Source organism: Gymnogyps californianus, chromosome 8 (assembly GCF_018139145.2).
Source record: "Gymnogyps californianus isolate 813 chromosome 8, ASM1813914v2, whole genome shotgun sequence".
Taxonomy (NCBI): domain Eukaryota; kingdom Metazoa; phylum Chordata; class Aves; order Accipitriformes; family Cathartidae; genus Gymnogyps; species Gymnogyps californianus.
The window spans coordinates 15,739,739-15,758,216 of NC_059478.1; the positions used below are offsets into that span (position 1 = coordinate 15,739,739).

The following is an 18,478-nucleotide window of genomic DNA, read 5'->3' on the forward strand; positions in this document are numbered from 1 at the left end:
GGTGGTGTAATCCATAGGTATAAATAAGTTACTGTTGCCTGTCGTGGACAAAAGCTTTACGAACTACATTAACTTCAGGGTGAAGAGGAGTGTTTCTTAAGGGCCAGACTGTGCCCATTGGGTGCTGACCTTAGTGAGGACACAGGAGGCTCCAGGAGTTCCTCAGTGTGTAGCAGGCATGTGCATGTTGATTTTGAGTTTCTTCAGCAGCAAGATATACACTGCTCTCTGAAGGCTGCTAATGAAGGTGGAAGGAGGTTATAGCCTGTTTGAGCAGCTCGCCAAGGGTGCAGACAGTACACCTGAACTCAAGGGCTGCAGCTGGTTCCAGGATCGGGTAGGTGGGGGAACAGGACTGCTTGTGCCATGCTTCCTGCTGCATGTAAGGACCACCTGGGAAGTGCCTCTAAGCCTCAAGGAAGCTCTATTGTACAACCTACAGTTTCCATACTGCTTGAAGTAGCAGGTTTGATAGCAGTGACGGTTCTTCTTTCTCTGGGATATATACTTAGTGGGTGCTACAAAGCACGGGCTATGACAGCAAGGTAAGCAAGTTCTGCTTGCCAGGTTTATTCTTCTCCCAATACAAATGGACTAGAACAGTGAAAGACTGCAGGTAGCAAAGGTGGTCCCTTGAAGGTACGTCTGAGATCTAAGCTCGGTGTCGTCTAAAGGGGGAAGCAGAGCAAGGATTGAAAAGTAAAGAATACTGTAAAAACACAGGAAACCTCCAGCAAGATAACAGGGAATCCTACTTGTCATCATGCCTCGCAAAACTGTCAAGCAAAGGTTATGTGAATAAATAGCTGAAGCTGGCTTTCTTTGATCTAGGCTAAACTTTTATTTTAAAAAGCCCCAGTTATTACAGTGTCTCACTCTGTTGTAGATACCTGCTAGTTGTTTGAAGTTCCATAACGAAACTTTAATATGTAGAATTTTTTTAAGTTATTGCTCTATAGCTTGCCATGATGATCAGATGGCTGTTCCAGATTGATGACTGTGTCTTCCTAGGGTCATTTGACGAGCAATCAGTGAGGAAGCAAAACTTTCTGTTTAACTGTTTTTGTTAATGAATTTCTCATTGCTCTTTCATTGTTTTAGTGGTTTTATTGTAGTAAACTCTTAGCTGAGTGGAACAGCAATTATAGCATGATTACTAAGACCTCGTGCAAGATTATAGACCACAATTTTCATGTCTATCTTGGAGAATTGAACAATATGATTTACTCATCAGATTAAAACCTGGTCTGGCAAGTAGGAAGGGAAGTCTTCTGTATGAAACATTTTATCTTTTCATGTTGTGTATGCAAATCCTCTTGATGCTCAAAGAGTTATATACGGTCTTGCCTCCACTGCCGATAGTCTGCTAAATTGTAGCACTGAAATTCAGTCAAGTCCTCCGAAATAATGATATTGGGGGGAAAAAAAAAAATCGACTCTTCTGCTTTTCATTTTCCTTCAGCCTTTGAGTTTTAATGTTACTCATGAATTCAACTTCCAATTTTTTCCACATTTTTAAAATATTACTCTTTTTGTAAGAAGGTCTTTAAAATAAGACCTGCTACTCCCACCTTTTCTCATGGCTGGGACTTATGAGTTGTCACTGCAGTTAAAAACTCTGAAAACAAGAAGGAACTGAAATTAATTTTCCTTTTTGTTATGTAAATGGATTTCATGATGATTTTGTGTTGTAGACTGGACTTGAATTTTATTCTTTCCTCTGCTTAGTGTTACATCTTTTAAGAAAGTAAAACTACATGTTGATATAGGAAGCTGAGATCCGTAGGGCAGGATTTTGCTCATCAAATGTGACAAGAGTGCAGTGGTGCAGGGCAGTCTTTTGAGATGCATTTGAAGGGGTGCGGTTTTAGCAGCAGGGCAGAATTTGCACAGTTTTCAGTGCAGCTGAGAGAGGTGTGGCTGTATCTGATGGACTGGGATTTACTTGGACCCAAGGTTGCACAGCTATCTCCATCCTACAAGCCGGTCCACATGCATGGTGCAGTTTGTGCTACCCAAAGGCACATGCTGCTGCTTTTCAAATGGACGCTTCTTAAAAACCTGCTAGTTTTTATCCTGTGTCATTTTGCCAGTGACAGTAAAATGACCCAGGGAACACAAACATAGCTGGCACTGAGTTGGGAACTCACTTCTACTTAAAACGTTGAGCAAAGCTGAAATTCCTGGTGGCTGCAGACAAGCTGGACTGAATGTGTCCTGTTTGTTCTGGCTACGCTAACCCTTTGACAGCACAGAGTTCAAATCAAAAACTGCTTTCTCTCCCTCCCTGGTTGCCTGGCAACCTCCCTCCTCTTATTAGCATATGATTTCTATTCCTTTTTTTATTTCATCAGTACAGTGTTACACACTCTGCTCCCTGCCCTGTGCTGTCGCCTTTGAGAAGAGCAGGATTTGTGCCTTTATATGAGACTTCGGCAAGTATGTGATTTGGCAAAGAAATCAAACATTTGGGATTAGGAAACCTTTGGCCATAAATGTCTTATCAGAAGCTCAGAGGGTGGCGTTTGTGTGGGCATGTTATTCGAAGTCTTTTCATTTTCATTTGCTGTCATTTTTATACTAAGGGCAGATTTCTTCTTGCAGATCAGCACAGCATAAATCTCTGGCGTCTTTACATGTGCAGAGCATCAGTTTGTGAAATGTGCCAACAGAGATCAGCTACACAGATCTTGGTCGGCATTTTGTCATTTTGGTCTGTATGCAGTTCAAACGCAATGCCATAATTCAAAATGTAAATATAAGAAAAATCAGATATATCCAGGCCAAATTGGGACTGGGGAAGAAAGCAGGTAAAGAAGTGAGTGAGGAAATGAACTAAATTCTCCGGTTTTCTTCTTAGAATAATGCTTATTAGAAATAAGAAGAACATTTTGCCTTCAAATTGGCCAGGTGCATTCTTTTATGAAATAACAGGGGATTCAGACCGGGTCTTAAGTTTAACTTTAAATTCCTTTTTTTCTGCTCATAGGCTTTTACAACTATAAGAAATACCCGAATCTTTTTTGTTGTTGCAGATGGCAAAGAACATAGGATTCAAGTGGGCAAGCTTCTTCAAATATCATTAGAAAAAACCAACAGCAACAAAAAAAATTAGAAAACACAGTGAGGATGAAATGCCAAAGCAAGTACATTTGGGGACTGTTTAGACAAAGATATGTATAGGAGTTTTTTCTTAATATTATCCAAATCATAAGCTATTACCCAGTTAAGTTGTAGTAGAATCATCATTCTCGGCCCAGATTGACACCAAAGGGATCCAGTTTTCCTTGCAAGCAGGAAGAATGCAAGAATCTCCTCATGAAGCAATTCTGATGTGTACTCTGTCCCTGAGACAGCTCAGAAATCACTGTGTAACCTTCCCTAACCGCCTTACAACAGAAGAGATGTTTATTCCCCTTGGAAATGCATCACCTGGATGACTAGCGTGTCTATATCAAACCCATAAGTGTATTTGTGAAGGGCTTAGGGTAGATGGAGGTTCCACATTAAATGGTGGTAGGCCTTAGTGAAAGCCATGAGATGTTTTAATTCCCTCAGATGTCAGTTTATTAGCATGCATTGTGAGTGGTGGGAGGTGATTTACTCCATCCGATAGCTGTAGAACATCAACCTTAGATGGCCAGTACTTGGGTCACATTGCTTGGGCTGGGGCTGGGGAGAAATACACCCGTACCTTTGATGTGTAGTCTCAGAACAAATGAAATAACCGACTTTTTCAACATCCTTGTTTTCTTATGCTGTGGACTGAGTTGAGCAATTTCACTTCTGCCCTCAGTCAAAATACTTAGACCTTCTTATGAAACATCTGGTCTCTTACCATGGTCAGAGGTGGCTCACTAAGTTAATGTGGAATTTTGAGTGTTTTTAGGTCTTGCAGAGACTTCACCATTTGAAATTAGGGTAAGCCCACCTATACAAGTACTTTGTTTTTAATAATGCTTCCAGTATTTATACGTATAGTTTCAGAAAGCTTTATTAGTATGATAAATATTAATATATGTGATGCCGGTATTTTATTTGTAAATTTAAAGTGATAAACACAAGGAAGTCCTTGAAATGCCAAACCTTTCATCTCTGCTCAAGCCAAGGTTCAATTTTATTTTCAGTATGACATTTGCTGCCTGAAGTGTTACAAGTGACTTGACCTTAAAATTATGTTTATTTTAGTTCATTGAAATGGTTGGCCTTTCCAGTTCAACTTGACACCAACAGTGCAAATGGGAGAAGGCAGACATGCTTGCCTGTGACTTCATTTGAAAGCTAATTAAAAAAATATCTAGGTGATGAATCTAAATATTTCCATTTAGATGGGATGGTAGTCATCAGTTAAAGGCAATCATGGTGCATTCTGACATTTTAATTTCAGGTTCAAAAACAATTATAATGTAATTAAAGAGAGAAGTGTCCAGGCAGCCAAACCGTCTGATTTACACATCTTGCCGGTGTATGCAGTTTTTTTAATAGAGGTACCTGTGCACACCACTTTGAGAATGTAGATATGAGGTGGAAAAATTGAAAGCTGCTTTGAAAGTTTGATGTTAGTTAATCTCTTCTTCCTAATGATGCACTTCTTTCAAGTATTAGTCATATGCACAATATCATTAGGTTTATATTTATTATGGAGATTGGACTCTGTGCCATTTTCAGATAGGTTGTTGTGGTACCTAGTTTATTTATTAATATATTGCTGCACACTTTCCTTGGTTCTTTGTTGTGTTTTTGTTAGCTGTGCTCTGAGAGGCCTTATTTAAATTGAAACTTCTTCTGTTGGAATGAACTGTCCTGGCCAGGGTTTTCTCGGTCCACAAAACATTTGACCAACGTGGAAAGAATGAAGCAGGCTGCTGTGTAGGAGATGCATCACTGAAATTTGGGCTACTGTTTCCTAAGATGGGGATGTTTGGTTGTGCTGTACGGTCTGCACAGGGCTGTCTACCCAGCCTTGAGAGAGGTCCTCATACTGCCCAATCGCATCTCTGTTAGTTGATTAAGGAATGATAATATTGTGCTCTGAAGGGAGCCCTTAGCAGTCTTGAGATGAAAGGACAGAAGGCAGGACATGTCCTTCTGGGTGAGGAGAAATGGGCTGATAAATATGTGGAGGGATCTAGAGGGAAGGAAAAATAAAATAGGCGCTGCAAGCAAGCTGTTGCTGAATTTAACAATCACAGCATTTTCCTTTACAGCCATTGGCTGTTAGCATCTAGCTCATTATAAAATGCTTGTTTTTGCCTTGATTGTGAAGAGCATTCTGTGAAACCCAATTCTATTCTGCTCTGAACAATAAGCTGACTATCCTCCCATCCAGGCATGTCTAGCATCCATGTGAAACTCCAGAATGCATGTGTGAAAGTGGGTAGAAGTGTTAGAATAGATTATTAAAAATATAGACCCATAATGTGAGTAAAGAAAATTGGAAGTATAAAAAGAGGTTTTACACCTGGAAGTTATTATAGTTATTTAGATTGAGCGAGAATAATAACCAATTGTTTTCTAAGATGTATGACACATTTATGAAAAACCTTGAAGGATAAATGGATCTTTTTAGTATGCTACTTCCACAAAGGACTCTATGAATAAAATAATAGTGAGAGAACTCTCAGTGGATGCTGAATACTGCTAATTGATGAAATTATTACTTATTACTCTGCTTAGAAACACTATTTTCAGTATGATTTTTTGAAAATGACAGCTGAAATGTAAGAGGCTTTGTATTGAAAGTGAATAGTGATAATTTCTTGATATCTTTGAAATGAAGGATATTTCAATGACAGTTAAAACTGAGAAAAGTGATTTTTTTTTTTTTTTTTTTTTTTAAGTGCTCAGATCATGGAATACTACTATGGAAATAAAATGAACTTTTCTGAAATCAATAAAGTAGACTTAATGTGGATTTATGAGGCATTTTGAAAATGATTTTAAGTATTCTTATTTATAATAAAGCAGTCAATTATTTGTGTCAGCAGTTTTCATATTATGTCACATATTAAGGTTAAAAATGAGGTTTGTGAGATAGCGCGTAGCCATCGCGTTTAGGAAAACTCTTAATTGTAAATTAAATCAGTATTGAAGAAGTACTCCATGACTTATTGCTCAGGGCAAAAATGGGAATGAGTACCAGATTTGGCTTTGATTTAGTACTGATGAAATTAAAGCCCACTGTCCTTGGTGTGTCATTTTAGGTCTATGTACTAGCTCTTAAGGAATGTTATCAGTAATTGCTGTGAGGATCTGTGTGCAAAGTATCATGTATAGTGTAATGTTTTGGAATGTAACTACAGGTGAATACAAGATCTGATTTCAGCCTTAACAAAATCGTTCATCAGCGTTAGAGGTATACCTCCCTCCCTGTTAATCTCGGCAGTCTTCAGAATCTGAGGGACAAAGTAAGCTTGTGCAAATTCACTCACATGCTTGCGTGTGGGTGCGTGTGCATGCTAATGACAGTAACACGAGATGGGAGATTAGAGGTGGTTCCCAGTGTTATTCTGCTTCCATTTTAAAGTTGTGTTTGATATTGCCCTTTTTTTGGTTCCAATTGAAAACACAAAATTTTAAAGATTTTAGTAAGCTCATACATAGCTCTTCAAAACAGGTGGAAGTGAGAGAGTGACAAAAGGGGGGGGGGGCGGGGATGGGATCAAACAAGATAACCACAACAGAAGCTGTTCTAGAATGCTGGTGATAAAATGCAGAAATGAAATGAATACAGAACAGAAAAAATGAAAATATTATCTGTTCTCAAAAAACCTACAGTGAGTAAAACATCAGCAGTAACCAATGCTATTGGCTGCTGAAGGGCCAGTTCCTCTTTGTTCGGATATGATAAGAAGTAGTGTTCAGAAGACTCTAGAATATTTGTTCTTAAGTAAAGCAGACTGGCTTGCACACTGCCAAACGTTGGCACGAGGTGAGGAAATAAGATGAATTGATTTAGGAACCCCAAGAAGTATTTAGCACAAAAGCAAAGTTACTTCATTTTTAACTCCCAGCATAATGTTCTCAATGCACTTAGTCAATGAACCCTTAATGAAAAATATCTAAGCAGTCTTGAGAGTTGGGTCAAAACTCTTGTAGTGCTGGAGCAGTGTTCTTGTCATATTTGCTCTCTGATTTGCTTTTGTAATCTCAGCTGAACAGCTAATCAGCTCAACTTCATCCAGGTTTGCCTTCCATCCTGGTCAGTGGAAGGCAGGAACATGGGGATGGAGGTCTTCTCTTTCCAGGGTGACTCTAGTAACCGTTAGACTATTATGCAAAAGTGGCTGCTCTTGTAATTTCCTGTGACTCTTCCCCCTTTTTCCCATTTCAAATGGAAGCTAGGAAACTCATGCATTTGAGTAGAGGTAAGTGTTTAAACTCATGTAGAGTTTCAGGGTAAGAACCATCATCCTAGAGGAATGCCTGTGCAAAGGCTGCTGATTGGTGTGTAAGTCCAGGAGGGTGAGAGAGAGCAACTGTTGTGGTTGTGTACCTCTTGTCTATTTGGTGTTTTGTCACACCCAGCTGGGGCATCCTGCTTGGCATGCTGGCATCTGTGAATCCCTTCCTCAGTTGCTGTAAGAGGAAGCTGACTTGGGCATGCAACTTCCAATTCTGGAGTTAGTCACCTGCCTTACTTACAAAACTTACCTGTCTGTGAATGTAGGCCTTTGCTCAGGAAAAGTGAGCAAACAATAGCTAAAAGAAGAGCTGGCCTAAAGTCAAGCTGAAGGAGGTAAAGACCAAATCCATATTGAATTGCTGGTTCTTCTGGCATTAAGTCCAATACTTAATTTTTTCTGCGGCTTGGAATTCAAGGCTTTAGAATCATTACAGTACGTTTATAGGAGAACTACTTACCTATATTTTTAGAAAACCTTACAAATGATAAAAATAATAATTCTTCCCAGTTCAGAGGTCTCATAGCAGAAATGCAATTTGGCTTAATAAGTAAGAGTTGGAAAATAATACTACTACACACAACACCCTTTATAAAGTATTTTAAAAATTAATTTTCTGTATAACCGTGTGACAAAGTGTGATAGATCAGAATCCAAATATTTGCTGGCATGTTTTTAGATTGGGCAACCTAATCTGATTATACTATTTTTTTAAGAGTATCACCTCTGCCTCTGGCCCATGCATTCAGCAGTATTTAATGTCAATAAGATTTAAAAATCAAAATTGTTGAATAAGAGTGACAAACTCCAAGGAATTACTTTGTATTCCCCATTATCCATATATGTTCCTTTGTCATCTATAACGCATGTGTTGCCCTATTTATTTATGGAATGTCACATTTCTTTGCTTAAAGGTGTCAACATAGGATCACTGTGTGCTTCTGCAAAAGAAGACAATAACATGTTAAAAGGAAAAATTGGCAACAGTTTCCTCTTGCCTTACTTGCATGGGCTGTCAAATTTTATTCCTTGAAAATTGGCTGTGTTATTTTTTCAATTATCAGACATTTAATAATATTTTAATATGTGACTTCACACATCAAACCCTTACTGTTTATAGTATATAATTAATGAATCCTTCACATTTCCATTTTCCTTCCACATGCTGGTTTTTTTTCGTTTTTGATTAGATTGCTCTGATGTATACACAAAGTTACTAGAAAATCAGTAGTTCCGTTGTCAGTTTTGTATTTTAGCATTGTATTAAGCAGTTGCTACTGAAATTTTTGTAGAAGTTTGCACATTAGTTGCACATAGGTAAGTTTACTTGTTGCTTCTTAATGTTGCAACAGATTTAGAAAGTCAGTACTGATAGATAGTTGGCATGTTCTTGGAACAAATACAAATGTTCACATGTGTTTCAAGCACTGAATGTACTAGATCTTTTGGATGTATATTGTCACTCTCATCCTCGCATTTCAGGTTCATTTATTGAACTTTGAAAATCACCTTTTAACAAAGTTTTCAGAACATTGCTTTGCTCAGCTAAAATTAGTTCCACTGATTTTGCCAATGATTAAACTTAAAGCAGTAATAACTTTTAATGCTAATTTCTCTCCTATGATCAAAAGTCAGTAGAGCATTCACTTTTCATTAACTGACATGTCCCTAATGCAAGTTTGGGTTTTGGTTAAGCAACGACCTGCAATTGAGGGTTCAATTGAGAGGTTCAATTATGGGGATACAATGACTTATTTTTGGTTTTGGCACTAAGTTTATTTCCAAAGGCAACCGAGCTTGCTTTCTGTTTCAATCTGTTTGTCTTCTTGAAGAAAAATATAAGTGTGATGTAAATGTATGTGTATGATTATGATCCTTTTGCTGTGAGATAGTCATTAAATGACTCTCCATGTGAGTGAGCAGTTACAAATGTTATTTAGTATTCCTCATGTAACAGAGCAATTTCATGCACAAATGATGGAGGCATAGATAAATATTATAGTGAGGAAACCAAAACCTTCTGTTATACCTGTGATGCAAACCTAAATATTTTCTGAAGCTTTAAGTTTTGATTTGTAAAGAAGGAAGATACTTTTATTAAGAAGCTGAAAAAAGGTAACTTTGAGTGTAGTGGGTCTCACAGACTGTGGAGACCATGCATGTGCTTACTTTTAAAGTAACAGCAGTCGTGAAGCTAAGAATCAAGGCTGTGATGTGAATTGCTCTGTTTTTTTACACTTAGCCAATTTGTTGGATGATTAAAGACTGTCTAGTTAGAGACAAAATGTATTAAAATATTAAATGTAGGTGTAGAAGGATAGCTGCACCAAATTGTAAACGCTTCTATTTTTAAAGGCTGTAAATTAGATATTTTAGTCAACAAAATGAATACATAATAGTGAATTCAACTTTGAGTAAATCCACGAGAGCTGTGCTCACCTACGCCTTCTCTGAATTTGCTATGTTAAGCTTAATAGCTTTTGATGTAGTGTATTGTTTATAGCGTGAAAACGTGATCTTATCACCGAGTAGGGTGTTCCTGGAGAAGTCTCATATCTGAGAACTTTATCTTATGGTATGGTGGAATTTGAGCCTGCTTTAAGATGTGTGGCTTTTAATGTATATGTGCTTGTGTTAAATATGTGAATAATTCACTGAATGCTGGGATACTACTTGGATACTTAAAGTTAAGCAGGGAGGGTGAGTATTCACTTTAGTTTTCCCTGTGAGGGTCAAGGCGCTTCTGCAGAGATTAGTTGTGTCAAGGAGGTAGCATGCAGAGTTTCCAGCAGCGTAATTTACCACCCAGAGCTCTTCCAATAGAGTGGTTGGTATCTATGGGAAGCAAGTAACACTTTTTGTTTTCTATTTCAATAAATCTTTTAGAAGTTACAGTAATACCTAGCATAAATGCATTGCTGAGGTAGAGGAATCAAGCTCTTAATCTGAAAGTTAACGTAGCAACAAAATTAGGTAAACCATGTTTAGGGTTATGTAATTTTGCTACTTTGTTAATCTGTAATGCATTACCTTTGCTTATATAATGGAAAGTGCGTGAAGTGTACCACGCTTTTGTTAATACAGACTTATTCGTAACTAGACTTTCCTGACTTTTGTGGGAGTGATTTAGAAAACTGCTCATTTTGTTAAGAGACAGTATTTACATACTGCAGGGAAATCTGAGGACCATGAAAATGTGTAGTGGTGAAGTTGTTTTGGAAACCCCACTTTCTAAGTATCTAGTAATGGGTCTAGGACTACGCTTCCAGGATACCAGTATGCTATGATATTATTGCAGGATAAAGAATAGTCTTACTCTCACTAAATATTAGAGGGTTGTGTAAGGAGTGCAAGAAGCCAGAAAGGTGTTTGTTCTGATATAGAAGCAGTCTGTCTTATGGGGAGATCTAAAGCTACGTGGAAATGTAAAGATGAAGATGTAGTACTTAAGTGCTATGCTAAAGGCAGTGACTTGTCAGTGCACAGCTAGAAGATGCTTACCACAAGATCATCCATTGGCCTGCGAATTCTTGCTCTTTTTTGAGACTCTGAGCTTGTGTGGCTCAGAGAATAAGTCTTGTGATTAAAAGTTGAGTCTTTTCCTAGGTGTGTTTGAGCTCCCCCCACCGCCCATATGCGCACCAGGATTCAGGGTCAGGCCCCAGTCCCTTGAGCCTGTTGGCTTCTAGGCCCTGTCTCGCAGGAGGCTGCAGCGCTGCTGCTCTTCTGGCACGTTTCCTAATCACAGGCTGGCTGCCTCTCCGCAGAAGTGGAGCACCATCTTCCAATGGTCTGGACCTTGAGGACTCTGGTTTGAAGATATCATAATAATGGAAATTGGTGGTTCTCAGGCATGGACGCAGAGGGTCACCTGGAGGGTTTATCCTTGTTGAGAGAGATGAGAGGGTTGTGGCTTGTCACGCTATGATGTACTGTAATATAAATGGGTTCGCAGTCAGCTTGTGACTTTGCTCACACGTGCGGCCGTTTGTCTCAGTAACAGAAAACATATCTGGTAATATAAAAAAATAATTCTTCGGGGGTTTCCCTTCTGAGTCCCATGCTGTCTGGGATCCTTTCTGGTTCTAGAATTGGGTTCTCCAAAGGCTGACCACACTATTCCCCTGACATATGTGGTCATTTCACATTTCATCAAGCTTTCTCTGGCCTTTGTCACCTCACAGTTAAACCAGGCCTGAACTACTGTGAAAGCACAGTCTTTTCTCCTTTTTGAAATTTTTGGATGAATTCCTAAGGTGTATTATCAGCCAGCTTATATAAATTGTTTGTAAAGATTCTTATTAGTTCAGATCTTCAGTAAGGAAATACACATTTTACACAAGTATCAATTTATGAGATATTCTATCATACATAAGCATGAGGGAGAAATTCACAACATTTTCCCATACTCTTTCAATAATGAAAAATAATACAAAGCTAGCTTCTGGAAGATGTGACACCATACATACTTATTTTTTGAAATCTTGTTTATCTTTTAGTGTTACAAACTCTCCTAGGACTAGAACTTGCTTTTGCTCATTTGGTAATGAAACTTCCACTTGTAATAGTTAGGGACTTTACACAGTGTTTGAAGTGCTGCATCTGTTAGTGCTTCATGCAGCTTTCCAAAAGGCAGAGTAGTGAGAAGTAAAATGTGAACTAGGCAATTCAAAGAAGATATCAATAGAAAGAGTTCATGCCTTAGTCATCTTTTTCTTAACTGACATGATTTTTAAACAATACTCTTCATTCTGGGTCATCTAATCTCATGAAAACAAATACTTCTAGCTTGAGTTTTTTGGTCTTTGACTAACAGTAATAAAACCAGTTTCATGTTCAGATATACTAGAAAGTATCAGGGGAAAAACCCCAGGTACTTGTTGCTGTCAGTGAATTAACACTTGCATAGCTTTGAAATTAATTGTTTAGTATGCTCATTACTCTTAGAAAAAATAAATATGTTCTCATTATGTTCACTTGGTGAACATATGTATCTTTCAATACATTTAACGTTACTTGCTGTGAGGGAGATTACAACCCTTTTTAAGGAAATTGGGTAGATTAATGGAATGGGGTGGGTTAAATTGCTCTCCACATGCATTCTCTAGCATGCCTAGCCTACTCCTGAATTTTAATTGATTTATATAAAAGAGTTTAGCTGAGCATGCTCTGTGAAGCAACTGGAGTAAAACAGGATATAACCTGTGTATTGCAGGGGCTGGGCTAGGTAAATGTGGTATATGCTAAAACAAAGAGAATAACACAATGGACCACATTTTATGCCCATAATCATAGTCAGCATGTGAACAGTTGCATTTTCAGCAGCTTCGTTGTGGCTGTACGCGTATTGATCTGTGGTGAACTTCAGCAGGCGTTAAGGGGTTGTTCATAAGAAACTTCTCCAACAAGCTAAAGAAGGTGGACAGAGTCCATGAAAGCAGCAAATTATTACTTTGTCTTATTAAGAAGCCTATACAGTTTTAATATAGAAGCCTATACAGTTTTAATACCGCAACCTGTGACAGAGCCTGAAGAGGGTTTTTCTGATCCTCATTCTGGCTTTGAAGTACCAGTAGCAAAGATGAGGATTACTAAGGACTAAATACTCCTAGTGTAACTCATTGATTTCAGTAGGAGTTCTTCCAGAAGCAGAGTAATCTTAACTGTTGGATTTTTACCAAATTTCCTGTTTCGAATGAGAGAAAAGGTCCACATAACCAGGACACCTTGGTAACGTTGTTACTTTGGGGGGAAAAAAAAAAAAAGAAAAAAGCTGAAGACTTCAAAGCTTAGTGCTTTAAAGAAAAGCTTTCAAAATTTGGTGTAATGTCATATATTTTACAAAGACAGTGCTAGACTAGCAGGACTTTTTAATGACTGCCTTGAAATTACTGCAGTCCGACCTATGATGTAAATTGTACTTTTTTTCTTAACACCATCCCCTCTCTGCCTGCCCGCCCCGGTTGGTGTTGGAGCTTTCCTGATAAGCATGGTGCTTCCATAACTTTATATTTTATTTTGCTGAATATGCATTTCATTAAAAATCAGATTTAATTGCAATAGCTTCTTATGATTTCAGCTAAAAGGGTGGCTTTATGAGATGGGAATAAAATGGGTGTGAAACTTCTAATGAAATTAAAAATGAAATGAAATTTCTATACCAGAAATTTATGTTGGATCACCACAGAGCATGTGCCAAACCTGTCTTGATTTACCCGAAAATGTTGTATCAGAAACAGGACTCCCAACTGCAGAATGTGTCCTATCCCGAATGACTGCCTTGAAATCACTTATTTGGACTAATATTAATTCAAATTCTTGATAAATTACTCACTGTAATATAACATACTGTTTTAAAACTTTTACAGCCTTTTCATTAATAGATGATAGCGAAGATTAGAGCTAGTATTTTTTGTGTAGACTTCTTAATCATAGCCTTTAAAGTAGAAGCTGAGCAATAAACATCTAATTAATAGCTTATGGCAAGTTTATTCTCAGAAGCTGTGTTACTGTGTTGGCACAGATCAACATAACCATTTATCATTAAATTCTCAAAATTCAAAAACTGTAGTTATCACTTATACATGCTAGTCATTCTCAATGTACATTACATAAGAGTAGTTTATAGCATTTTAGGATACTTGCAACCTAAATCAATATATATTAGTCATAATGAATACAATTCCTTCTAGAAGAGGATGTATTAGGGAATTAAACCATTTTTTAATATTTTTTAGCTTATAATAATCTTTATCTTTTAAAAGACATAATAACCCATGACAATGATTTCTTTTATTAAAGGAATTCCTTAAGGTAGTTGTATATGAGGGAGTCATCTGCAATATAAATTGAATTGTGTTCTGTAGAGACAGACCACTTGGCTTTCTTTCCAAAGTGAAGTCTTCAAATTAATCTATGGAAATAATGAAAGAAAGTATAATACTTTGGTGGTGCCCATAATCATCAACGTTGTGCAAAGCTGCAAGCTTAACTCTACTATGCACGTTGTGCGGCTGTGCCACAAGTGTGTACTCAACATGGGCTGAATTTACTTCCATGTACTTATAGCCCTATTTCTTTCTCCATCAACATAGTACCTAAATAGATTTCTACAAAAATAACAGCAGCGTTATATTCTGATTTGCAGCCATTAATGATAATGGATTTATACCTACTTTATTTTTAATGAAATAAATGTGGCCATTTATGTAAAACACTAACTATATAATTCATAGGTTCCCTATTACTACACAAATAGCATCTTAATGTGAAATCCAAAGTTCATAGTACTCTGAAAAGTGATGTATTATGTACCCACATCCTCCATTGGGGAACTTGAGTCTTGCCCTTTCAACATCTGGAGAGATCAAACAACAGCTCATCTGGCAAGAATGAGAATTTATGTGGCAGAATAAGCATGGGACTGGGACAAGCAAGATCACAGATGCCCAAATAATTCTCCTCACCAATGAGCTCTCCCCCTGGTCAGATGGCCAGTGTGTTTGAGAGATTGGGGGTCTCAGGATTCCTTTCTTGCATGTCCGAGACGGTTTATTTTTGTTTAGCTGGGTGCATACGTTGTTAGTTGCAACACTCCCTCTAGAACTTTCTTCTCAGTAATTTTCCACTTACTGGCTGACCTACCTGAATTTATTTGTTGAATTTACTAAATGTCTGACTAGCCATAAGCTGCGGAAAACCAACCAGGGAACTGAAATGAATAGGAAGAAAACACTGTCACTAATTTTCCTTTCTGACAGTTTAACAGACCCAAAAGCATTTACATTACTTTCCCATTTAGGCAGTTAACTTCTGAGCAGTTCTTAAACACCAGAGACCTCTAGCTAGAACAGCCACCTCGGTCAGCAATCCAGGATTTAGGCAGATAGTATATTATTTAGGTAGTGGGAATATAAGCAATTTTTATATTGTATATGTGATTTAGTATGTTCTGTGCCAGTTGTATTTCAGATTTAATTCTGGGACATGCTGCGCTACGTAGTCCTTTTGGATTTCTGCAACTGTTGCGCTTGGAGCCATGCTCCTGCTGCAGAATTCCAACAGGAGCAAACATATGGGGATTCTTCCGTCCTTGGCTTGCCCCACCATTTGTTCCACGTTTTAAACCAACTGGTGCTGTACCCAGTGGAGTACATCTGTTACAGTTTATTACTAGAAATTTGCAATTCATTTCAGTTTGCTAAAATAATTATAATATTCATGGCCAAGAGTACTGCATTAAGCAATTACAAAAGAGAGTAGGCAAAATTTTTGTAAAGTGTATGTATGATTCAGGACCTACTGCCCGGTTTGGGTGATTTGGGCACTCAACAGCCTATCACCAATGAGTCAGATGTGCTCTGACAGTTGAGTTTGATCACCCTGAGAAATTAAAGTAGCAACTGAGATGCTGTAAGTGACATCCCTTATGTGAATGTCCCTGCTCTGTTTTAATTAAGAATGAAATAAATTAGCATAAACCACCACTGAATGCGTTTGGTTGCCACATCTTGCCTGAGGTACTCAGATGGGGAACACCCAGAAATGGAGCAGAGTCTTTACTGCTGGAATTGCAGATGCACATCCGATAACACCCTCTAACTGTTCCTGAAAGTCAACAGCGTGTAGGCTGCTAAATAGTCTATACCTTGTTGAACATCGTACCCCACTTTTTTGTCTCTTTGTTTCAGGCAAGCTGGGAGTTACTGTATTGGGCTATGTTGTTATTTGCAGGTAGAATTTTCAAGTAGGTGAGATTTCTGTTTTGTGGTAAAAATGGATTACTGATCAGTCCAGAGTAAGCATTAAATAGTTGATTGGAAAGTGACCTCTTTGCATTAAAAAAAAAAAAAGTCCCCATAAACATCAGCACAATAAAATCTTAATACAACAGATTACTACTTCATCATTATCGCCCACTCAAGCAGACTTTTAAAGTAAGGAAGCATCCTGATATAATATTTATAACACCATCATACTCATCATGTTCAGTCCCCATTTCTGTCAGTCTCACACATCTTTGACATATAGTAGCAGAATAAGCACACCCTGTTCACCACAGTGGAGAAGTATAGTGCTAAAGTCAAGTTTTTTTTAAAGGAAAACTTACAAAACCAATTCCAGGAGTTACAACCAACAATATGCCTGTTTTGGTTCTCCATCACAGACCTGAGTCTGGATCTGTTGCTTACACGCTCTTCACACTCAACCCTTGGATTAAATGAGGTCAGTTTTGCTATGGAAACCTGTCATTTGCCTGATTTGAAAAAGAGCTTGGGTTCCAAAAAGCTGATTTAATTTTTTGAGTTACACTAGTATAACGGAAGACATTACAAACTTCATTCTGCCTGTGTCATCAGACCACCACTGTCACTTAAAAGTACAGCTGTGTTCCCAACATGTGTTTGTGTCCTTGCAACTAAAAGCATTGTAAGAGAAATGAAGTTAACTCATCAGCTCACTAAGCGTAGAAGCAGGTTCCTGTGAAGGGGAAGTTGGAATTTATACTGAAATGATGAAACATCCAGAAATAACCCAGATACTTTAAAATATTTTTGCTTGTTTTGCTTTACAGGTGTTACTTGGAGTGATATAATGAAGCAGAATTATGTGTTTTTATATGCTGTACATAACAAACATCCGGGAATGGAAACCATTATCATGGCCACTAAATATAACTCTGTTTCTAGCAGTCCTAGAATGTCTTTAAATATTCATAATCTAAGTGGTGTGGACAATACAAATCTAAACAAATTAGTATGAAGTTGGGCTATGACGTTGAGTAATTGTGTTTTGTTTTTGCATAGCACTGTAAATAAGTGTGTGAGGTGTGATTTAAGAGGCTTTGAACTTTTTGGAAATTTTATCTATATTTTAATATTTCCTGTTCTCTTTCTACAGAACATTCTGGCTTTAAATCCCCGAAAACAGATGCATGCCACTCTTCATTCAACTGCAGCAAAGAAACAAGTCAAGAAGCAATGGAAAAGGAATTCTGACAAAAGCTGTTCAGTAAGCGCATGTTTATTATTGCATCTGGAACATGCAATAAATCATTGAGGCTGAAATCTCAGTTGTGTGAGAAATTCCAATCTGAGTTTTCTGTGTTGTTCAGTAGCCAAATTTGGCTCCTATTTCTGTTCCTGTAGATACAAAGTTACTTTGTGATCAGCTATTTACTTTTCAGAACCCAGTACATGCCATACCTTTTTCCTCTTTGGTGATTTAGTAAGTCTTTGATGCAACTTTTTCCCTTGTTATTACGGAGTCTGATCTGTCTCAAGTATCAAGCATGATCACAGCCGGCTCACCACCTCCCGAGCCTCGCAGAGCCGGTCGCTCTCCCTGGGTAGCCAGCGTCAGCTGCCTCTTCTGTCACTTGCTCCTTTTCTTTCTGTTTTCCAAGAGTAACTCTGGGTAGAGCAGCACTTCACTATCCTTTCTGAGACTTTTAAAGGTAATCTTATTGCAGTACAGAAATAGAGGAATCCATCATATGTACCTATTTTATATACATGTATATGTATGTATAGAGCTACCTATATATGTACTATATATATGACTATATGTATATACGTTATATATAAATACATAAAGCTTAGATTAAAACATGGCTCTGGATTTTAAATTTTGTGCATTGTATTTTTCAGGAAATAGGTGGTTTTAGAATAAATATTTTTTCATTATAAACTGTCTATATTCTTCAGTATTTCTGCCATTAGATATCATCATTTTCTCTCTAGGTATTTAGGTTCCTAGTCTCAGTGTGATATTTGACTAATCCTATCAAACTTCATTGTATCTTTGATCTCTCATCTGATTAGAAGGTTTGTAGTATTTTTACTGTCTTCATACAGATACTTTTAGATAATCCTCTAAATTCAGAAGTCTTTTAGGTGGAGCACTACTTCTACATCTGCAAACTATTTCCCTTATGGGTATAATGTTATGGTGTCTTTTCATAGTGTTATCAAAACACCTTCTCCCACTAAGTAGGAGAATTCAGGTTTGATAGTAGATATTCATTTATAAATAAAAAACCCTCAAACAATAAAACACAAACCAAAACAAAAAAC

The 18,478-nt window shown here is 37.6% G+C and overlaps 1 protein-coding gene across 1 annotated transcript in view; it reads left to right on the forward strand.

The window, feature by feature from the left end:
- The first annotated feature begins 241 nt into the window (after nt 1–241).
- Nucleotides 242–18,478, forward strand: part of DPYD (dihydropyrimidine dehydrogenase) — a 361,479-nt gene continuing 343,242 nt past the window's right edge. Inside the window, exons 1-4 of the mRNA XM_050901009.1 lie at nt 242–337; nt 960–1,031; nt 2,990–3,058; nt 17,304–17,414. Of these exons, the coding sequence (XP_050756966.1) occupies nt 242–337; nt 960–1,031; nt 2,990–3,058; nt 17,304–17,414 (348 nt within the window). The remainder of the gene's footprint in view (nt 338–959; nt 1,032–2,989; nt 3,059–17,303; nt 17,415–18,478) is intronic.